This window comes from Camelus ferus, chromosome 27 (genome assembly GCF_009834535.1).
Source record: "Camelus ferus isolate YT-003-E chromosome 27, BCGSAC_Cfer_1.0, whole genome shotgun sequence".
NCBI lineage: Eukaryota > Metazoa > Chordata > Mammalia > Artiodactyla > Camelidae > Camelus > Camelus ferus.
Genome location: NC_045722.1, coordinates 7243336 through 7267185, shown reverse-complemented (window position 1 = coordinate 7267185; position 23850 = coordinate 7243336). Strand labels below are relative to the sequence as shown.

Below are 23850 nucleotides of genomic sequence, written 5' to 3'. Positions count from 1 at the left end.
TGTTGCCTTTCTGGATCTGTTCCAGCAACTCCAGTTGGGCCTGTCAGGATTCAGTATTGAAACATGGATTCCTGGAGGAGACCCCAGGTTTGTTTCCAAATTCATCCTACATCCTTGATCACATTTAGTGTGAGTCCTGATCCCATCAGTGCCCCGAGGAGGCCATGGATGTAGCTCTATATGGATGGGAGAGTTCTAGGGTGTCCCCAGGGCTGATTCCAGACCAGTGTTGCTGTTCTGCAGAAGATCCATATCACAGTGTTGTGGCAGATGTGGCTCAGGTCCTGTCCCATGGTCATGCTGAGCCCTGCATACTGTTCTGTGTGAGTCCTCCAGACTCTGAGAAGCTTAGATGTAGTTCTGGTTGGTTGGGCATCTTTCCGGGCATGCCCAAGGTGTGGTCCTGGTCTCATCGCAGCGACCCAGTAGGAGGCGATGAGAAGTCCCTCTTCTGTCTCCTGTTCCCCCTAAATCCTTGCCTTCCCTCACTTTCAAAATCCCTGGGCATTCATAACCTTTGCTATTTTCACACCATCCCCAAAACTCCTTTTCTCCTGATCTTCCTGCTGCAGCAGAACCTGCTTGCCTGGAGAAGTTTGCCCAACCCCTCCACACTGGCCAGGAAGCAGGATAAAGGTGGCAAATAGGCTGACACAGAGAAAATGGTATCACCCAGTGTCCACCCCCAGGGCTCTGCTTTTGGGGATGAGCTTATATTGGTGATGAAAAACTTCGCAGCCTCAGAGCCCCACTAACAAAGCGCCTTCCCCACTCAGGCTTGTGCCTGGGAGAGATGCAGCCACACCTGGCAGTGTGGCCAACGCGAGGCAAGTGCTCAGGAGGGTCGGTGCCGTATTACCATTGATATTAACAAGAGCAGGAGAATGAGGACCACAGATTCCTGGGCGCCTTATGGAGACATCAGAGATTTGCGGAGGATGTAACATTCGTGTGTCTGTTCATTCTTTCCTCCTTCAGCCATTTGTTGGTACTCATTTGGTACCAGGCTCTACATGGGCTCTGGGTTCCCCAAATGAAGCCATCCCAGCACTGGCCTTGAGCAGTCCAAGGCCCACAGGTCATCCAGGCCTGGGAGGCTCCATGGAAGGAGAGGCCTTGGGGAGAAGGCAATCCTCTAAGGGAGGGAGGGAGGGATGCCCACAAACCGTCCCCTCCCCCAGCCTGAGCCAGCCTGAGATCCAGCGTGTTGTGTCCCCTGGGGCGCAGTCCCACACCAGGCTCTCTGACCACTGCAAGGCTGCACACCTGAACCTGACAGAGAAGAGGGCCAGGCCAGAGCCACACCCAGAGCCTCCGGAGAGTTGAGGTTGGGGGTGGACTGGAAACCACCCAAGGCCTATCCAGAACTCCAGGGAAAGTCTCAGAACACACACTCTCTCTCTCACTCATGCTGTCTGTCTTCCTGCCCCCTTTCTGGCCTTCCCTCCTCCGTCTCAACAGATAGGTAGGTAGACAGACAGACAGACAGATGGATAATGTATATGACTATGTAAATAGAGATAGAGAGATAGCATGGAACTCAAAGAAGTTAGGGCTCAGCTTATCTAACTAACTGCCCATTTCACAGATGGGGAGACTGAGGACCACAAGGAGGATGAGATTTACTTGCCCCAAGTCATACTCTGGGTCAACTGATAACTGGCACCAGATCAGACCCCATCTCCAGGGATCCCTCCAAGGAATCCACTTGCCCCCACTCAACTCTGGGCGCTCACTTGTCCATCACTGTGACGAGAACAATGGGGGATGGTGGTCGAGCCCTGGACTAATCTGAGCCGCTGTCCACCTGGACTCCACTCCTGGCTCGGCCCATGGACCGGCCACCTCACACCTCCAACCTCAGCCCCCGCTGTGAAGTGGTCGTGTCGCCTACCTCTCAGGTGGCTAGGCTCCCACGGGAGCCCAGGACAGCGTGTGCACAGTGCCAGGCACACAGTAAGGCCTCCCGAGATCACAGGCGCCTTCCCTTCCCACATCACTGGTTGTTTGTTGGACTTTTCTGCATGCAGATTTGAGAATCTGACATTTTCGTTCAGTCTCCTTCAATTCTCCAGCTTCCCTCTTCCGTAGCATCTTCCTGGAGTCCGGAACGCACCCTTTCCCTCTGTGTGTGTGGGTTTTGTTCTTCCCCCGTGCATTGTGCTTCCTCTCTGTGTCTCTGTGCGCTTCACCTTCTGTCTGTCCCTCCCTCCCCCTCTATCTCTGTCTCTCCCTCTGTGGGCAGCTCCCTTCCCTCATCTCCCGATTCCCAGATTCCCACGTAGAGCATAGTCTCATTCACTCGGCTGCCCGAAGTCAGGATCTGTGATGACTCAGAATTGCTGGGTGGAAGTTTACTTCCCCTCAGCGAACACTTTCTACTAGTCAGTTGGGCAACGTGGTTGTGTAAAGCAGCTGTCAGGGGGAAGGTTTACAAGCACAGAGGGAACACGCTGCTCTCCAGTCAGGTGGGGCACTTCTACTCCACCCTGGGCCGTCCAGGGCAGCGGAAGTACAGCTGGGCCAAGAGCAGCCCTGAGGCCTGGCCCAGCTGTGCCGTTTCCTGGATGGTGACCTTGGGCAAACCATGGTACTTGCCTCCGCTTCTCCGGTTAAATGGCGGTAAGACACTTAACTCCCGGGGTAGCTGTGTTTCCAGCGAGGTGATAACGTGTGCTGAGAAGCTGGCATCACGCTTGGGTCCTCCAGTTTCCCCTTCACCTACGGCTAAGGCTCCCCCAGCCGCCAGCACTGCATGCCTTTTGGCCTTTGCCCTGAAAACCCTCTGCACGTTCCCCAGATCCGCCCCTCCGCCACTCCAGGCAGGCATCCATGGCCTGCTTAGTATAAGATGCAGTGAGATGAGATCTTCTGGGTCCTGCCTGCTGCTTCAGCCCTGTGCCCATCCCTCCAACCGACGGACCACTTCACCTGAACCTCCAGCCCGTGGGTTATTCAGGGTCTAGGTGCTGTCTCCAAGGACAAGAGATGCAGGACACTTATAGGAGACTCTGGCAAGAGCCCAGGAGAAAGGTCACAGGGCCTGACCTAGAACGGCGGTGACGGGGACAGAAGCCATGCCCCATAGCAGTGGAAGGGACAGATGGATGGACTAGCATCTCGCTGTGGAGTTGATGGGAGTGGGTGGAGAAGGAGCCTCTGGAAGCCTGCAGCCTCCAGGAGCCCTGGGTCTGGTCTGAGGAGCTGAGGGCCAGCACCTGTCAAAAGCCAGAGGTCTCTGAAGGCCAGGTTCAGGCCCAGGCTGGAGGTTAGCTTTCCAGCTGGCGTGAGATTGCAGAGAGACTACAGTACACAAGGGTTGCACATGGCCTTTTCCTTCTCTGTGAACCAGGGCCGCTTGGCTGAGGGAGGGGCCTCAGCCAAGCCCATCACTCCATGTGGCTCTGAGGGGACAGGTTCAGGGGTCTCCCCCAACCCCGGCTCCTCCCCGGGGCTGGCAGCTCTGGGTCCCCTGGCAGCCCAGCGGGGAAGGAGACCACTCCTACCCTGGGAACTCAGCCTCGTGCCACCAGTGGGCCCATCCAGCTCTGGGACATCCCCCTCAGGGCTCTCGGGGACCCAGCAACCCCACTGAGTCTGCGTGTACTGAGGGTGCCTTGTTCCTGAGTTACAACCTCTAGTCTCACCTGTCCACAGACTCCTTCAGGAAGGGACCTTGCCTTTTCCATCTTCACATCCCAAGTGCCAAGCCCAGAGCCTGAGTGGACAGCAGGTGCCCAGTTATCCTGGCTCCTCTGCTTTCCAGCTGTGTGGCCTTGGGCAAGTGGCTTGAGTTCTCTGCAGCTCAAGTTCATCTGCTGTGAACAGAGAATAACACCTGTTCCACTTGGGGAATGTGGGAATGAATGAGATCATGGGGAAGAAGCATTTGTGTGCTCACCATCTCTCGAGAGATGGGGAGAGCGCTGGGGAGGCACCTGCAGCTCCGTTTTTCACCTGCTCCCTTCTCAAGGGGGACGAGTGCCCCCCGGAACCTTCCCAATTCAGTTATTTGAGGCTGCAGCTGACACTTCACTCTGCAGCCCAGTTATCTGTTTCCTAGGAAACAAGTGAGAGACATTGACTCTGCAAACACACACACACACACACACACACACACACACACACACTGGCTGCCACCAAAAGTGACAATTAACAGAAAGGCAGTAATGTCAGCAGAAGCTAAAAATAAGTTTATGTGCCTTGTGCTGCTCCTCCCTGCGGCCTGGGCACCAAGGGATGGAGGGAAGGGGCGGCACCCTCTCCGACACGGCACTGCACTGTGACCTGCGGTGCCTCTTCTGAATGGGCAGGCTTGGGGGTCCTTCTTTGCACCTCACCACCTGCCTCTCTCCTCCTGGCTTCACCAGGACCAGACCCCAGAGGCCTCTGAAGGTGGGGCCCCACCACTTTGCTAGTGCACCCTGTCTCTGACTGAGCCCTCTCCTGGCTTCCCTCTCCACCCTAGACTGGGACCCCCGACCCTTGTCTGCAGCCTGGAGCGACATGGCCTTCAGACACCCACAGTCTGCATGTCCACTTCCCTGCCTTCATTCACCCACTGACACCTGCCCTTTATCCTGCCAGTGCCTCCCCAGTCTATAGCACCTCCACCCACCTAGTTGCTCAAGCCAGAAACCGAGGGTTGTCCTTCTGGCTCTCCTCCCACCTCATCCCTCGGCTCAGGCCCTGCCCACCTGCCCAGCCTCGTCTCTGACATCCCTATTTCCATGGCTTGCCCCGCCACCCCCTGACCACGCTGTGCACTCTAGATGTCCATGTTGCTCCCCACGTACTTCTGTCAACTGCAATAAGACCTGAATCAGCCAATGCCCTATCCTCTGGGAAGGCCTCCTGCTTTCCCCGGGCTGAATCTGTGGGTGGCTTTCTCTGGGCACTTTTTTCTTACCTCCATGACAGTAATGATCATTGTACTGCATTAATTATAGGCAACATATGTGCTTACCATGTTTCAGGCTTTGTTCTCAGAGCTTTAGGTGTATTAATTCAAAGAACAATGTTACAGATGTGTGTCTGCTGTGGGCTCCTCTGCTGCCCCAGGAGCTTGGGGAGCAGGCCCCAAGTTTGCCCCGGCTCTACATCAGTCATCTACACACAGAGCTGGCTTCCAGGGGGCTCTGCTAGGGCCCATGTCTGTCTGTTCATTGCTCGAACACCAGGATCTAGAAAAACGTGTAGAACATTTTTATGGAGTGAATTAAATGCATCCTGCACTGAATTGGTGCCCGGTCCCCAAAGGGATGTTCTCTTGGTGTGTTTTCTCTACCTTTTTCCCAGCATACCTGATGCTTTAAAACTGGCTTTTTTGCAATTTGTTGGCAAATAGGGCTTTGTGTGTTTAGCTTCCTTCTTACAATAGCCTAAGCATAGGTTTTGTTACATCGTACAAAGCCTGCCTTAATTGAGAGTTTGAAACTACTAAATAGAATGGCATTCCGATGATCACAAGGAATGAATCCATGCCTAGCTGATGTGGCAACGAGGCGCTTTGCAAAACAGCCAGACTGATAGCAGGAGACACTGCCGGTTCTATGGGCACGCTGGTAATCGGAGATGTCTCTTCTTGGTGCAGCATTATTTCACGGTCAACTTCAGCCATGAGAACCAGAAAGCCTTGGAGCTGAGGACGGAGGACGCCAAGGATTGTGACGAATGGGTGGCAGCCATCGCTCATGCCAGGTACGTCTCACCCACCCCACAGTCCAGGCGGGAGAGATTGAATCCAAGAGCCCTGTCCTGAGCAAAACCAAGTCCCAGGAAAGGAGAAGGAAAGCTGTAAGAAGGGCGTCCTGGCAGGTCCACCTTAGACCCCGGGGCTCTGGGACATGCCTCCCCAGGGTGCACAGGGAGCCAAGTGTCATGAGTAGCAGCATTGCAGCTTCCCCCCTGCTTCAACCCGACAAGCTCCTTTTTTCACACCAGGGGAACTGAGTACTATTTGGTTGGATTACAGGGTCTTATGGCCACCAGCGTCTAAGACCATCACAGTTCTAACCCAGATGCAGCCACTGATTTGCAGGACATGAACTAGTTCTGTCTTTTCCCTGGGCCTTGGTTTTCTCATCTATAGATGGAAATTCTCTAACCCTCTCTGAGCTTGGATGCTCAGGGACTGCAGATCCGCTCTTCCTCTCATTCCCAGCACTGTGTGCCCCTCTCTAGAGGGACTCGCTGGGCTGGGTGGGGAGAAACCTAAGAGGAAAGTATATGCTGCAGAGAAAATGGAGGCTTCCAAGCTGGACTGAGTCGTTCTGGGTCTTGGGGAAACGATGGGTTTGTGGGTTGGGGTGTGGCACCAGCTAACGATCCCCTGGCAGAGCTGAGTACTGTCAGGGTGCAGGGACACCCAGACTCACCCCTCTGAGCAGTGGATCTTTCTGACTGGATAGTATTACGTTTCTGTGTCTACCTTTCTGTAAAATGTAGGCTCCTAGGGGCAGGAACCAAGTGGGATTCTTTGCGTCCCCAGGGCCCGATAAACTAATGTGGATTGGAAGAACGCAAGGATGAATGAATGGATGAAGGATGGATGCACGGTTGGGTGTTGGGTTTATGTAGTGTTGAGTTTATATAAGGAAGATGAACAATAGATGAATAGAGGGTAAATGAATGATAAATAGATGAGTGTTAAAACCATACATGGTTGGAGGAATGGATGGATGATGGATCCATCACGGTGATGATGGATGGATGGATAGATGGATGGATGGATAGGGCCCTTGCTTGAGCCTAGGGTCAAGCTAGCTGACCAGACACCCTTTATTATGGCTATAGGACTGACTTTGGCCCTAAGGTCAGGCTGTGTCCATCCCTGTCCTCAAGGAGTGTCCAGTCCAGCTGTGGAACCAAGTTCTCACATTGAACCAATAGAGTCAGGCTCTGAGTGAGGTGCAGGGCAAACAGGGATGGATGCAACACAGGTATTCCCCAGCCTAGTCTGGAAAACATTAGACAGATGTACAAAAAGCTCTGGCGTGTGAAGGCTATGTGACGTACAAGGAGAGAGACATACTTTCGTCTTCAGGGAAGTAGAGGAATCTGGGGAAGCTGGAAATGGGGTGAAATTTGATCTGAGAAGGGGTCTTGAGGGCTCATATCTAACGGGTTTAGACAGGAGCACTTCAGTCCCTCCTCCAGCCCCCCAAAGGCCTTAAATAAAGGCAGTGATACAGGAAAGAGAATTCCAAGAAAAATGAAGAGACAAGTTTGGATGTCAGAAGGTAGATGAGGTTGGACATTGGGCTGGAACCAGATCAGAAAGGTCTTGAATACCCAGCTGAGATGTTTGACCTTTCCTCTGTGAAGAGTAGGGAGCCACTGAAGGTTTTACACCAGGGGAGTAACATGATCAGAGGTACGACTTGGAGTGGAATTTGCTGGCATTGTGGAGAATGGAATCGAGTGGAAGAACCCAGATTTAGGGAGAAGAGCTGGACCTCAGGCTCCCCAGCACTAAACCAGAGCCAGTAGCAGGGTTGTTTTGAGAACCAAATGAAATTATGTCTGCGACGGGGCTTTGTTAAGTGTTGCAGCATTATAGAATTCTAATTTGCTACACATTCTTGATAACCAGGACTATATTGATTTAGAAAATCAATTCATACAAAAATTTTCTGGAGACAATGAGATACTACTACCTGTAGAATCCAGAAGGGCTGAATTAAAAAGGACTGACAGCACGAAATAGTAGAGATGGGGCCAAGTAACCACAACTCACACCACGCCGGTGGGAGCACGAAGTGGTTCAGCCACTTCGGAAAATTGTTAGGCACTTCCTTAAAAAGTTCAACATACAGAGTATACCTACTCTATGACCCAGCAGTTCCACTTCTCAGTATTTATCTAAGAGAAATGAAAACCATCAACCAAAGTCTTGCATGCGGATGTCCTTAGCAGCTTGATACACCATAGGAAGCTAGAAATAGCCAAGGTGTCCATCAGCAGGCAGATGCAGAGAGGAACCTTGATACCTCTGTGCGATGGGATACCACTCAGCAATAAAAAGGAATTCATGACAAATACGTGTAACAAAACAGATGGATTTTATCGTTGATATGCTGAGTAAGAGCCCAACACGAAATAGGACACGCTGTCTGATTCCTGTTACATGAGACTCTGAACCAGGCGAAACTAAACTGGGGTGATAGAAATCCAAACAGTAGCTGCTTCGGGGGTGGGGATAGACTGCGAAGGGGCACGAGGGGACTTTACCTTTATCTCGGTTAGGGTGTAGGCATTTATCAAAACCAGCCAAACTGTGCATTTGAGGTCTGTGCTTTCCATCATATGAGCATTAAACCTCAAATTTTAAAAATGAATTATATCAGTGAGAGAGAATGTTGTAGCTCTCTATTGCTCCACGACAAATGATCACAAACGAAGCAGCTTAAAAGAACACCCATTTGCCATCCCACAGCTCCCCGGGTCAGGAGTCTGGGCTCGGGTGCAATCTCTGCTTAGGGTCTCACAGGCTGAAATCAAGGAATCAGCCAGACTGGCCTCTTAACCTCGAGGTTCTGGAGAAGTCTCTGCTTCCAGGCTCATTCCTATTGTTGGCAAGATTCAGTTCCTTGTAGGGCTGCAGTCCCTGTTTCCCTGCTGGCTGTCAACCAGGGATGGCTCTCAGCTCCGCGAGGTCACTTGCATTCCTTGCTGTGTGGCGCCCTCCATCCTGAAGCCTGGTTTCTTCAAATTTTTCTCCAGCCGCAACTCTCCAACCTCCTCTTCGGTGGCCAGCCAGAGAAAACTCCCCATTTTAAAAGGCTCATGTGAAAGGGGGAGGGTATAGCTCAGTGGTAGAGCGCGTGCTTAGCATGCACGAGGTCCTGGGTTCAATCCCCAGTACTTCCATTAAAATAAATTAAATAAATAAATAAGTAAATAAATCTGATTACCTCCCCTTCTCCCCAAAGAAATAAACAAAATTTTAAAAGGTTCATATGATTAGGTCCAGCCCACCTAGCTAATCTGCCTATCAGCTAAGCCATTCAGCATAACCTAGTAACAGGAGTAAAAACTTACCACATTTATATTATGCAGGGCCTGCAAACCAAGGCAGGAAATCTTGGAACTATCTTAGAATTCTGTCACAGAGAGGACAATAATTCCGTAAGTAACTCACTAAATTAGAGGTTGGTTCCAAGTAGCCAATAAATTGCGAATCACTTAGTTGACAGAAGTGCTGCCAAGCCCACGCGGGCCTCCAGCAGCCTGACAGCGAGTGTTTGCATCTGTGGGGACCTCTGTCCACCGCGCCGTCCGCTAGGGCCTGGAAGCTCTCACACAGTGTGTTGTTTGCTCCTGATGACAGCCCAGTGAGTGGGTCCCTTCAGCCCCACTTGACAGATGAAGCCAGTGAGATTCAGTGGCACACAGAGGGTGGCTCCTGAGTGGAAATTGGGGTGCCCCAGATCTTGGCTCCCAGCTTTGGGCTCTGTGACTCCCAACAAACCAGAAACCTGCCCTCCCCAAAAGAGGAGCCATTGGGCCAAATGGCACCACCTGTCTTTGAACGAAAGTTTCTCCCATCCTTTTGGAAGCCAGGGGGAAGGGCCAGTTGTACATGCTGATGGTTTGTCTTCCCTGGTCAAGCCCTGGGGTCTGAGTCAACCCAGTGGCCTCAGAGGAACATCCCCCTTTTGGCCTCAGACTGGGGCGGGGGTCACAGCAGTGGTCACTGGTAAGGGAAACAGAGCCACCTCCCCTAGAATAGTCACCACCAGCCAGTCTGGCTTACGCTGGGCTTGTTAGGCAGCTCCTGGGCCCACATAAGCCACAGATTCTTCCCTGGGAAGCTGGCTGTGTGACCAAAGAGGGGACGATAGACTACGAGCGTTCTTTAACCTCAGATCATCGCATACATCGCGAGTGTACGTGCGTGTGTGTGTCAGGGGACAGACTGGCTCTCTTCCACGGTGAGAATGAGTAGTGGGTATTCTTGCATGTGCCTAATTTAGTTTTTATTTACATACACATAGTAGATACATTCTGTAGACAAGAATAAGCACTGTCGTGTATGAATAGGGGTAGGGACGCCATGTGCTCTCCCACTGTATGCATAATATTCTAGTACTACGGGATGCCTCTGTGGTATGTGTATATACAGCAGGCAGTGTACAGAATGTAACACGGAGTGTGACTTACGGTCTGCATCTCAGTGAGGACTGTGCGCCCAGCTAGCCGGCCGCGCGGGAGAGTGAAGACCTGCGTCTTCAGGGACTTGCGCCCCATTCCAGCTCCAGCTTTGATGCTCACTGACTGTTGTTTGAGGCCTGAGTTTCCATTTATAGAATGAGACCATTGGCCTTTCTTGATTCCTGAGTTTCCTTCCAGCTCCAAGAGTCTGTGAGTCTATAAAGACGGGGCTGCACAAGGAGGTGCTCATTAAATCCTGATTGATGAGAGGGAGGAGGGGAAGGAGAAGAGGGGGGAGCAGGGGAAGGAGTAGGGAAGGGAGGGAGGAAGAGCGGGAGGGTGAAGGGAAGAAAGGGAGGCAGAGCTGGATCAAATCGTCCTGCAGATAAAACTGACTCCCGGTTCTGAAGCACCAGGCTTCAGAGCGCCGTCACTCAGCAAACTAATGAAGGCCCTGGATTTTCGCACCCCTGGAGTGGAGAGAGGTGTGGGGATGTGAAAAAGGCTTCCTTCATGCTCTCAGCTGAATTTCCTTTGCAAGTAAAGACAATTCAGCCTCTTGGGAAATTCGGAAAATTTTAAAACCTGATATTCTAGTTTAAATTCATTTTAATAAGAGAAGCACAAAATCCTCATTTTAATCAAGTAGTATTACAAACCAAAGAATTCTCTCTTAGAGCCTGTTATTTTTAGATGCAGGTTGGGGAGCAAGACGGTAGCTCTGATCTGTGGATGGGGTTTTGTCCCCTGGGACCTTGCCCATCCTTTGCTCCCTGCTGGGCTGCTGCCAGCTCTGCCCCTCTGTTCCCTCCCACCTTCAGGGCACAGCTGGGGTGGCCTCCTTCTCTGACCCCACCAGGGACCAGGCTGTATGTAGTCTCCACTGCCCCCCACCTCGCTACCCAGCCCCTTCCTTGCAATAGCAAAGCTGTTTCCCGCCCTCGGCCTCCTGGGGTCCTGACTGCAAACCTGGGGGGTTGTACGGAAACTGTTATTGTTCTTTGTTGCCAGGAGGGAACTTCAGGACCTTGTGTGACACAGCTCCTGAGTCTGTGACAAAAGCCAGTGTCCTTCACCCGGCACCCCACAGACTAGCCACATCCAGGGTACCCGGAAGGTCCTGTCAGTAGATGTCAGACTGCAAAATGTCCTCTCAGTCTGGCAAATGAAAGATAGAGCTGGTGACCCCAGAGAGGGACCCAGTTCCTCTGGGTGCTGGGGACTAACGCCAGGTGGCCAAGGGTGGAGGCGCAAAGGGCAGGAAGGACCTTGGGGACCAACAGAGAGGCAGAGGGACAGTCCAAGGTCCCTCAGCTGGTGGATGTGGGAGCTGGGGCTGAGCCCAGGTAGATTGGGTCCGAGAGGGAGGACTGGAGACCTGGACCACAGACCTCGTTGCAGACACTCCCAGAGACCTCTAAACCTTCCCTCCCAGTCTGTGCCTGCCTTTCAAGTCTCCTGCCCCGTGCGCTACCCAGATGGGCACCTTCCCCATAGAATGTTGGGGTTCCCTTTCAGAGCCTCTCTGCCCTCTGAGACTGGACCCGCTTTATGGAATCAGATTTCTCCCCACTTTGACACCTTCAAGTGCTGGTGCTGTGGGTGTCAGGGAGAAGTGGGCACGTGATGCTCCCCACCTGCCCTGCTAATCTTCCAAGTCCCACCTTCCCACCCTCCCCCTAGTTGCGATGCTCTGCAAATCTGAGACATGGTCGTTTACACAAATGCTGGGGCCACTTCTTCACTCCTCTGACCCTTTGGGGTGCTATCTGATCTGGCCCCACCTAAACATCCAGCCCCATTGCCAATTATCCCCAACACAGGCCTTCCACCCAAGGCTACTCTTGAATAGGCACATGCCCAGAATGCTGGGTTTGGAGTCAGAAGGCCTAGGTTCCAATTCTGGTGGGAGAGGGGGGATCTTCCTCCAGGAAGTCTTCCCTGATTACAGGTCCTTGTTGCTAGCCTCTCTTCTTAATCTTACAGCGCTAACAGCCTGTGGTGCACGATTTGGAACCCAGGTATACTGTGCAGGTTCTTCAGATGGTGGAATCTAGGTACCTGACCCTCCTCTGTATGTCATCCATCCACTCACTTGCATCCAGGGAACAGATGTTCGCTGAGCATCTTCTAGTCTCAGACACTGTGCTAGGCCCTGGGGAGACAGGGCTAAGCAGCACAGGCATGCCCTCAGAGAATGCAGGCTCTCCTCAGGGAACAGAAATAACTGAAAACAACCAATCATCTGGCCAGTGCTGTGGTAATAGCAGCCCAGTGTACTGCAGGAACACCCTACACGGTCTGGGGGAGAGGGCAGGGAAAGCTTCGTGGAGATGACATTTCAACTGGGACCCGCTCTGGGAAGGAGGATGGAGCTAGCCCAGAGAGAGAAGGAGGGAGGAGGCCTGTTACAGACAGAAGATCTATCTGTGCAAAGGCCCAGAGGGGTGAGGTGTGGGGCGAGGTGAGCAGAGAACCAGTGGAGGAACCAGAGGTCAGAGTGTGAGCCCAGAGCTGGGGAAGGGGCCAGAGCAATCAACGCCAGCACAGCAGCCAGGTCAAGGCCTCGGGCACTGTGTCTGGGAGTCAGGACCTTCTCCTAAGAGCAGCCAGTAGGTGAGCCCCACTCCTGCTTGGATGTGTAGAGGACAAGGAGTCAGTGTCTAATCTGCCGTGCCCATCTGTCCGCAGCTACCGGACCCTGGCCACGGAGCACGAAGCTCTGATGCAGAAGTACTTGCACCTGCTGCAGATCGTGGAGACCGAGAAGACAGTGGCCAAGCAGCTACGGCAGCAGATTGAGGATGGGGAGATCGAGATTGAGCGGCTCAAGGCAGAGGTGACTGTGGGCCAGGGGCACAGGGGTGGCCGGCTGGGGGCCCAGGCCCCAGACCCAGCGTCTCAAACCTCAGGCTCCCCAGGGTCAGGGTGGCACAGGATGGGCAGGAGGGACCAGCTCCCAGCCACAGCTGTGCCAGCCTCCAAACTTAAAATCAGCGATGCTGGCAGAGTGGGAATGTCCTTTGGTCAGATCTGGGTTCAAAGCCCACCTCTGCCACACAACAGTGGGATCAGAACCGTCTGGCCATATCACATAAGGTCTGTGACTCTGAGCTGAGGAGGGGAATATGAAAACACAGATTCCTGCAGTCGGGGTCAGCTACAGAATTTGCAGGGCCCAGTGCAAGGTGACAATGCAAAGCCCCAGCCAGTGTGGGGGAAGTCAGTCTCCTCTTCCCACTGCCCACTGCCCCCTCATAGCAGACAGGCCACCCCCAGCTTCAACCTCCAACTCCCCTAACCTCTGCACCATGATGATGCACTCAGTACCTAGATTCGGGTGGGCCCCTGCTGAGTCACCCACCTAATGCTCCAAGGACTGCCAGCCCAGACAGCTGTCTCCTCGCCCTGCCCGGAGACAACACAGGTGCACACGAGACCCACCCTCTCTGTACCTACACCTAGGTCCCTGCAGAGGGCAAAGGGGGGCAGTGAGACACTGCCGGGCTGATTTGACCCATTGCCATCAGACGTTTGCAGAGGTTTGGGGCCTGTGTTGCTGGGGTGAGGGAAGCAGTCACCTGAGCACTTATCCCAGGGAGACAGGAACACGCATGAACTGAGGCTCCAGGCTCCTGGGGCATGCCCCACTGTCCCATCAGCCACCACTTACAAAACACAGATTCAGAGAGAAGATTCTTAAGAATTTCAAGATGGAGACTGCTAAGCTTGAAGCCCTGAGCACCTGGCCTTATGAACACAGGGCCCCATCACACCCATGAAGCCAGCTCTGCCTGGAATGCTCAAAGATCCAAAGTTGCCAATTCCACCTTGTCGTGCAGCTGCAAAGCTCTGAACTAATAGTAACGTCAACTTGGAACTTCAGATGGATCAAAAATTTCAGATTCAGTGCACTTTCCCCAGCCTCACACCGGGCACCTTCAGACATGCTTCCTTAGTCAGTCGCCGCAACCATCCCGAAAGGAACCAGGCTCAGAGAGCTCAAGTCAAGATCACACAGCTGGAGGCGTCAGAGCCAGGACTGGAGCCCAGGTTTGTCTGTCCACCTGCCAGTCTCTCCACGCCGCTCGTAGCCTATTCCCTCACTGTTCCCAGGATGGGGCTTGTCCCAGCTCTAAACCGCCTGGTTCATTCTGGGATCTATTCTAGCACAACAAACATCCTTGACTCCAAGCTGAGCCCGTCAGGGACCAGGGAAGAGGTCTGGCCTCAACACCCAGTTATTAGCTTTGTGATCAAGGGTGTCCAGGAGTCATTCATTCATTCACCCACTCATTCACTAAATGCCTCGATCATCTGACCACTGTCTCCTCTTCCCCAGTCTTCTCCCCTCCAGTCACTTGGGGCTCCATAGCAGTGAGCTGTGCACCCCTTGGCCTTTGCACATGCTGGTTTCCTGTTTGGAAAGCCCTCATCACCTCCACACTTCCCTGCCTGGTGAAACCCTCCCAAGCTCAAATGCCTCCTCCTGGGCACTCCTGGCCTGGCTGGGAGCGTGCTCCCTGCCCCCTGCTCCCACACTTGTCCACACTCAGGGTGCCTCAGCAGAGCCAGCTCCACGCGTGTCTGTCCCCCACCAGCCTGGCAGGAACTCCTTGAGGGCCGAGTGAGTCCTTATCTGTCACTCCCCTTTGCCTAGCACACAGTAGGTGCTCAGTGAGGGCTTGGTGAATGAACGGATGCGGCCTATGTGGTAGACACTAGAGGCAGAAGTCTCTACCCTTAGGGTCTGACTGTGGTCAAGTGTGAGCGGTGCTCCAGTAGAGCTTGCAGGGTGAACCCCAGCAGGAAGGAAGTCATTTTATAGCCAAACGTTCATGTTGCATATGGCTAAAAAGGGTTTGGGGTTTGTAGGCCAGTGAAGGTGTGGGTGCAAAGGGCAGAGCCCCGTTTGGTGCCGGGGTGCAGAAAGCAGGTCAGTTGTGAGTGATTGTGTGCATGTGTGTGTGTCAGAGTGGCAGCAGAGGCCCATTTGGTGGGAATTTGGAGCAATGCTTCCAATCGAGTGCATCAACCTCCAGGGCAGAAGTTTTTTTTAAAAGAGTTTGAAAGAAAGGCCAGCTTGGTAAAGCTTTCTGGCTGTAGCCCCCTCACCCCGTCTCTTTCTCTCTCACATACACACACACACAAACACGCACACACACACACATGCACACACATCCTGCAGGGCAGAGGCAACCTCTTTGCTCTCCTTGGGCTCTAGACAGGTGGAAACAGAGTCTGTTTCCCAGGAAGTAGGCCATCAGGCAGGCAGGCACTGAGAAGCCAAGGAAGTGCTGAGTGACGCCAGTGACAAAGGCAGAGGTCTTAGAATGTCTGAGCTGGGAAAGATCAGAAGACACCGAAATCCATAGAAGGAGGGACTTATCCAAGGTTGTTCCAAGGTCACCTCCAGCACTGGAGTCCAGGCTCAAACTTGGATCTGTAGGCCCCAGATCCTTGGCCTGTGCCTGCCCCACAACTTACTCCCCCTCTCTGAGGGGCCAGGCCTGATAGAAGGGTGCCTGCTAGGGAATGACTGTTGCCTGGAGGGCCCCAAGCTCTCACGGTCCACCTTTCCTCTGAGAGCCAAATAAAATTCCTCAAGCTCCCTTCCCACTTATTCCCAAGGATCCTCAGGGGCCTTACATTCTCCTGGCCACCTCTTTTAAATTTTGCTTTTAAATTCTGCTCTCCTGACTTACTGCCTCACTTGCCACAGCAGCTGTCTTTACACTGTCGTTACTGCTCTTTGCCCCCCCGGGCGGTCCCACCATGTCAGGATGAGCTAGATGATGCTGCAGTAACAAACACCCCCCGAATCTTAGTGACTGGAAACAACCAAGGTTGCTTTCTCACTCACACTACCATGGTGTCCATGGTGGGTTCTGCCCCACAACCTTCTCACTCTGAGTCAGGAACACGGGCTGACGGGGCTCCCATCATCAGGAAATTCACCAGTCTTGTGGCAGGGGACAGGAACGTGGGAAGTGATGTGACACCACTGCCCACATTTCTTTGAGCAAAGCAAGTCACGTGACCACACCTGACTTCAGGGGATTGAGAGATACCATCCTGCCGTGTCTGAGGAGGAGAACCAGGGTATCCAAGAAAGCCCCCGTGACTACCCAACCGCGGCTCCTCCTTCAGTTCTCAAACCTCATGATACTGGCTGCCGTGTGTAACAGACTTTCCAAAAGTTTTGGATATAAGAGAGAGGGGGTTCCGTTACTGAAACAGAAAACAGCTTAAAAATGAATGGAAGACACCCCTGCCGTCATGTTGTTCAGCCTTTCTGCTGTGAGGGTTTGACCTCCTCTCCTCCCCCTCCCTCTGGCCATTTGGTCGGTGGGGGTGTCACTTATAATCTGTTCATCAACCAAGACCCTCACCCTGCATCCAGGGATGCTGGAACCGGCTCATATCACCATGCAAGAGCCAGCTGTTAAACGTTCAAGAATTTCACCAGCTAGTTATTCAACCTTTGAAAGTAGCTTAAAATGGGCTGAGGTAGGAACGCTCACACCGTAGAAACTGACAAGTGCTACCAGTCAGTTTTCCTTGCAGAGAGCTGGGTCAGTAAGGATTTACCAATATATTATTGTCTGCATCTTTTTTCAGGACCAGCTACAGAATTTGCAGGGCCTGGGGCACAGTGAAAACGCAGGGCCCTTAGGAAGTTCAAAGCCACAACAGCAGAGCCTTTGATCAGCATTGGGCCCTTCTAAGCCCAGGGCTCTGCACGGGTCACACATCCAGGAGTCAGCCCTGTCTCTGCTTCCCCTATGTACTCTCCAACCCTATAGCCCCCATCCCTCGCCACCTCTCCCTGGAGGGGACAGGAGAGCACACCCAAACAAAAGTCTGCACAAAACTTCACAAAGCATAACTCTCCACGTCTGTCTCTTCTCCTGCATCTAAACAGCTCTGTCAGGCCTCATCTTTCATAACCAAAAAGCGCTAAGGACCCCCTAAAACAAAAGGCATGTCCACAGCTGAGAAGAACCCTCCTTGCCTCTAGAATGCTCAGTTTGGCACCATTTCATTGTTTTAACAGTGATTTTTCTCCTATTTACGATTGCAGGTAAATTTGGAGAGCAAAGGCAGGCCCTAAAGGTGCAGAATAGGAATTGAGATACAGTCATAATATTTTACTGGCTTGGAAACACTCAGACTCCTGGAAGGCTGAGTCTGGAAGAAACTGAGGAGATCTTTAGTTCAGGGTTTAAAAATGAGAATTTAGCCATGGAATCCATTTTACAACCTTTGACATGGTACCCCAATATATCCAATAGGTCAATGAGGGGACTGCTCTGGGAGAAGTAAGAAAGGGTGGCCGTGACCCCTAACCTTGCAGCCCCTCCCCAGCTGCCCTCTCATGGTGCACCCTCCATGCCTTGAGTCCTCCTTCCCATCCCTCCTCCTGCCATCCTCACCACTGCCACCCTGGCACATAACACCCTGTCATACCTGTGCCTTTGTTCACACCATTCCCTCTGCTCAAATTCCCTCTATCCCACAGCCCTCTTGTTGGGCTCTTATTTGTCCTTCAAAACCCCTTCTGCATAGCCCTTGCCACTTTCATGGTGAGACACTACCTTTGCAGTAGGTGCACACCTGTCTTCTGGTTTTGCCTTATCAGATTAAAAGTTACCTCTGTGGGTGTCTGACCCCCTTCTTAAGCTGGAAGCTCCTCCAGGGAAGGGATTCGACTTACCCACCTTTGGCTGTGTCTCACCAATGCCCAACACAAAGACCCCGTCAGGACACACTGGTAGTGTTGGCCTAAAGGGAGACTGAGATGGGCATCCGTGGGGCTTGGAAGATGCCAGAAGGTGTCAAGAAGGAAGGAGAGAGAACTGAGTTGTGTGGCAGCTGTTTTAAAAGCAAGAAATACAGAGATCTTTAGTAAAACCTTGGAGGCTAACAAAAAGAAAAAGGCCTGGATTGATTCCATCATCAATTACTGCCCTGACTAAATGCATCCTGGATTAAAGACATTATCTCCAGAGAAGGAAGTAGGATGGGGCAGAAGCTGATGCTCAGTGCCTCAAAGGGGCGTGGCTAACAGAGTTTTCCTATGATGGTCAAGAAGGCTAGACCATGGGTGGCGAGCGGGCAGGGGCCAGCAGAGACACTTGGCATTGAGCCAGGTCGGACAGGCAGAGCTGGGCTCTAGCCAGCAGGCTGGGGCATGAGTCAGGGTCCCAACCCTGCTCGGCCTTCATTGATGAGGTCAGCTGAGCACGATTCAGACACCAACCAAGCAAAGCAGGGTCCAAAGCAAATCCATCTCCAGAAGAGACCTGCCAGGGTTGGAGAGAGGCTGCCTCCATGAGCTCACCTGCCACTGGCTCCTGGCGGGGATGGGCCGTAGCCCAAGACTTCTGCAGCGCCCCCAGGCTCACGAGTCTCCAGAGCTTTGCCCACCTGGCTTGATCCTGAAACAAAGACTCCAAGGCTGTCGGTGTGGCCTGTGCATGTAGCATAGCGCCTGACCTCATTGCATCTATTTTTTGCCCTGGTCCCTGCTGAGTAGATGTCCTGGAATGCCTCTCTCTGAGGCAAGTGCCATCAGCTTTAGCTATAGACTACACACACACTCACTCCCCGGCATCCTAAAGAAAGAAGGGTTCCGTGTGCAGATCCCAAAACTGGCAAAGAAAGCAGACTGGCAAGGAGGTGATGATACCAAGCCAGAGGTGGGTGTTGCCTGGGCACCCCTGCATCTCTGAGCTCTCCAAGAGCCTGCCTGTGCGTGTGTGCATGAGTGTGAGTGTGTCTCTTAGCCCTTTAGAGAGCAGATCGAAGAATCAGCCTTTATTTCAATGTGCAGGTGTTCTCAGAGAATTGAAAGAAACGGAGTGGAGGAGAGAAAAAAGAAAAGCCCGTGTCAGCACTGACTATTTCTCAGCTGCTCTGCAAGCACAGGCCAGGGTAATTTTAGCAACCCGCGAGTAGAGAGCCGGTAACGGTTCCATTTTGCTTTCAAAGTGCTCCATTCGCTCAATTGTGAGAGCCCATTCATCCTGCGGTTCAGCAAGTGGCCTTGAGGGGACAAAGCCACGTGCTCTGAAGAGGAGCAGCGCCGGCTTTGTGGCGGTGTTTGTGGATTCCCCTGAGCTGCTATCTTTAGACACGTGGGGCTTGGTGACTGCAGTGGTTTCTGGTGGTTGAGGTTTTTGTCGCTGCTGTTCTCTGATTCTTTTTTTAATTTACTTATTTATGTAGCCAACAAATATGTGTTAAGTGCCCAGCCCCACACTAGGTACCAGGAGCATATTAATGAAGGAAACAGCGCCGTCCTTACCTCGCTGAGCTCACCGCTGAGATGGAGGAGTGAATAGGTGACACCAGCACTTTCTCTGGAAGATCGGCAGCGCGGTGGGAGCCCCGGTGGAGGACACCCAGCAGAGACTCTCAGACGCTCGAGTGGCAGCAAGGAGCCCTGCCCGGGAGGATGCACCACTGGCCTGTCCACCTGAAGAGTGCCAGCAGCCCCGGCCGCGGTGCTGCTTAAGGTGCCCCTTCTCCTAGGCGCCACTCCCTTGGTTTTGACCTTGCTGCTGGGCTGACCTCTCTGATCCCCAAATCTGGCAAATGAAGATTCTCAGATCATCTCAAACGTTCGTTTCAAGGGCTGTTCCATTTTTCTAGGCCACAGTTTCCAGGTTGTGCTCCAAAGAGGGAGGGGACAGTGAAGCCAGCCATGCTTTCATCTGAGGTCATGCTAGGGATCCAGGTTGGTTTTGTTTGAAAAAATAAAGGGACTCCCTAAATGTCCATCAATGGATGAATGGATAACAAAATAGGGTCTGTACATACAATGGATGTTACTCAGCCTCTAAAAGGAAGGAAATTCTGCACGTGCTGTGACAGGGATGAACCTGGAGGACATCAAGCTGATGAGAGAAACCAGACACAGGAAGACGAATACTGTGAGATTCCACTCAGATGAGGTGCCTAGAGAAATCCAATTCCCTGAGACAGAATGTAGAATGATGGGGGGAGGGGAAATGGGGAGTTATTGTTTAACAGGGGCAGAGTTTCAGTTTGGGACGATAAGATTGTCCTGGAGATGGATGGTGGTGATGGTTGCACAACAGTGTGAATGTACTTAATGCTGCTGAACTTTCACTTAAACTGGTTAAAATGGTAAATTTCACATATACAACAATAAAAATTCAAAAATAAAGGGACTGAGGGTTTAAGGAGTAGGGAAAAGAATCCCAGATTACAAATGAGGTTCTTGCAACCCAGAGAGCAGAGAGATCTCACCCAGGGTCACTCGGAGTTGGAGCCCAGCTGCCCTGGACCCAGGTGGACAGGCTGCCAGTCCAGTGCTCACTCAGAGACCTCTGGCTCATGACCTCACTCAGAGCAAGGGACATGAGCTGCAGTACCACCGGCACTCAGGGAGACCAGACGAGGCACTCACTCAGCACGCCTCGCCCACCGGTAGCCAGAGGGGTGGGGCCTCCACCAGCCATGCCCCTCTGGGCACCTGACCTGTGTTTCTGTTGCAGATCACATCCCTGCTCAAGGACAATGAGCGCATCCAGTCCACCCAGACCATCACCCCCAACGACGAAGACAGCGATATTAAGAAAATTAAGAAGGTCTGCACCATACCTCAGGGCTGCCACAGCTGCCCCAGCCCTCTTTAGAGAGCCTCCTGGCACAGCCCAGGGTCTGCAGTGTCACCTACTGTCCCACTTCTCCCAGAGCCTGCCACCCTCACCTCTGGTCCAAAGGCAGAACCAACAGCCCCTTACCCCTGACCTACACCTGGTCAAGCCATTTCTTCTGGTTGTCCCTGTGAGGTAAGGTGGTGCAGCCCCATTTTATAGATAAGAAAACTGAGGCTCTGAGAGAAGAAAGAGTGGGTGGAACCAGGGCAGGAACCCAGGCTGTGAGATTCGAAGTTGAGAGCTTTCCTCACAACAGCCTCAATACGACCCCAGGCCACTTTCTCCACTGTCACGACCTTGTATGCCTGCCCACCCCCCAGCCACTGTCGTGCAAACACTTCCTCTCACAGCTGCCCTCTTTCATTCCCAGCAGACTTCAGCTTGAGAACCAGTCTCTGTAAGGCCCCATAGTTGGCCCCACTGGTCTGACTCTATTATAGAGTCCAGGAGGGGCAGGCATCTCGGGATGTATCGGAGATTTGCCCAGCAGCCGGAGGACGGACCAGCACCACAGGCCACCTCGTGGAGAGGGGTGTGGAGGGGAAGAGTATGGTCTGTGCTTGCAGCTTGCTAGACGTGAAGCAGGAGAGCCTGATTCACCCTAAGGAAAACAAGTGAAATGGAAAATCCTACTAGTTGAGGGTGTAAAAGGACCCCAGTGCCATCCAGACCAGAAACTGCGAACTGGCATCCCACAGGCCGAGTTCAGCCTACCAGCATGTTTGGGGTTTTTAGCCCACACGGTGGCTTTTTTTTTTTTCCCTTTTTAATTTTTTACCAGTGCTTTAAAATCTAAACATTTCACATGAAAATCTGTATTTCTGGTTTCTCAAAAATAGAAATAGCTAACATTCATTATTCACTTTCTATGTGCCAGACACTGTTCTCAGAGCTCTGTGCAGATGAATTCGTTCCTAACTAGAAGCCCTCTGAGGTTTTATTATTACCTGCATTTCCCACATTCAGGAGCTGAGGCACAGAAAGGCAAAGTGACTTGCCCAGGTCACACAGCCAAGTATTTGCAGACATTTAAACCCTGGCCACCAAGCTCCAGAGCCCACATCCTCAGTCAGTAGGACACACCATCTCCTGGAAAGCAGAAGGTCCTGCAGCCTTGGGCCCATCTCCTACACGCAATGACTGTTGGCCCCAGGCCAGGTGCTGCCCTATTAGGGCCCACCCCGCCAGCTTCATGATCTATAGGACCTGCCAGGCCCCCATGGGCATCAGGATTTGCCACCAGTGCCTCCCAGGTCTGAACCAAGTCCTGCCCAGGCCCTTCCTTCTCTACTATGGCTCCACTGGCTTCCTGGCCCAGGTTCAAAAGCCATTTTGTTTGGGACATTTTGTTAAGTACCTACTGAAATCCACCTCTGTTCTTTTATTTTCACCCTCCTGGGGCCTCAGAGCAAGGCTTCCTACCTTCAAAGAGAAGTGTAAGGGCTGAGGCCAGGCCTCTCCTTCCTGTGACAAAGGTCCCTGGCCGACGGGTCCGCACTCAGCAGGCTGCACCTGCTGTTCATGGCCAGTGCCCTTTCCAGCTGATAATATTCTGATGAGTGCTTGGCCCGTGGCCCCTGCATCCCCAGGCCCCCCACCCCTGCACCGCCCAGCACCCTTGCTCCTGGTGGCCTGTGTGCAGCCCCTGAGCTCGCACACAGCTCAGCAGCAGGAACCCAGGAGGAACCCAAGCTCGGTGGCGCCTTGATTGGGAACATGCGAATCCTAGAACAATTCTGTGTCTGTGAATCAAGGCCCTTCCCAATTTCTTGCCAAAACGAGGCCACGCCAAGCAGCCCAACTCCAAGACGGGTGAGTCAGGTGTCCAGTGCACCTCCCCGCAGAGGCAGGGGAGAGGCTCCAGGCAGGCGCCGATGAGGCCCAAGCAAATTAACTAATTTGCCATGTTCTCTTCAATTTGATAATCGCCCTCTTTCCAGGCGAGCTTTAATTGAAACTTCTGGGCTTTCAGACCAGTCATTAGACAAGATGAGATGTGAGCCGTGCCCAGCACAGCCCAGCAATCCTCTGTCCTCAAGCCACCTCCCATGATGGGGACTCGGGGCCACACTTTTCCTCCTTCAGAGAATGCTCCTTCCAAGGCAACCTGAGGGGTCTGGTCTAAATATAGGGGTTTGGGCCGGGGATTTGCATTTTTAACAAGCTCGCAGGAGGTGCCGATGCTGCCAGTTGGTGGACCACAGTTTGAGTCCGGCCATCATTTCATTAGCCCCGTTGCACAGTTGGAAGGTTGGCTCAAAGGGCCCTTGCAGGCAGCAACATCAGGCCCAATCTTTGAGCTCTTTTCCCTACACACCCAGCGTGGAGAATGACAAAGCCCTGGTCCCTGCCTGTGGGGCGCTCACGGCCTGAAAGAACAAAAGCCGCGACTAATGGGAGACTCTCGCGCTGGTCCCCAGGTGCAGAGCTTCCTGCGGGGCTGGCTGTGCCGGCGCAAGTGGAAGACCATCATCCAGGACTACATCCGCTCGCCCCACGCCGACAGCATGCGGAAGCGGAACCAGGTGGTGTTCAGCATGCTGGAGGCCGAGGCCGAGTACGTGCAGCAGCTGCACATCCTCGTCAACAACTTCCTGCGCCCGCTGCGGATGGCCGCCAGCTCCAAGAAGCCCCCTATCACACATGACGATGTCAGCAGCATCTTCCTGAACAGGTGCGCACCCCCGAAGGTTGGCCCCGCCTTGGGGTGCTTCGCCAAGGCGGGGAGAGGGAGGCTGGCCGGCACTGAGCCCAGCTTTGACACCAGCCCTCATCTAGTTCCCACCAAATGCAGTTGAGGAAACTGAGGCCCAGAAAAGGAAGGAAGCTGCTCGAGGTCCCGTGGCTAGAAGCAAGGGCCCCGACAGTTACGGGCAGGAGTACAGATGGAGGCCCACGTAGTATGTGTCTAAACTAGTGGTTCAACTGGGGCAGTGATTGGAGGCAGTTTTGATTGTCAAAACTTGGTGAGGGTTGTGGGGAGGGTTTGCCACTGGCATCTAGT

General features: G+C 53.0%; 1 protein-coding gene across 1 annotated transcript in view; it reads left to right on the top strand.

Annotated features, from left to right (window-relative positions):
* RASGRF1 (Ras protein specific guanine nucleotide releasing factor 1) overlaps nt 1-23850 on the top strand; it is a 95884-nt gene that overhangs the window by 13270 nt on the left and 58764 nt on the right. Inside the window, exons 2-5 of the mRNA XM_032469326.1 lie at nt 5594-5700; nt 12847-12994; nt 20682-20774; nt 23267-23520. Of these exons, the coding sequence (XP_032325217.1) occupies nt 5594-5700; nt 12847-12994; nt 20682-20774; nt 23267-23520 (602 nt within the window). The remainder of the gene's footprint in view (nt 1-5593; nt 5701-12846; nt 12995-20681; nt 20775-23266; nt 23521-23850) is intronic.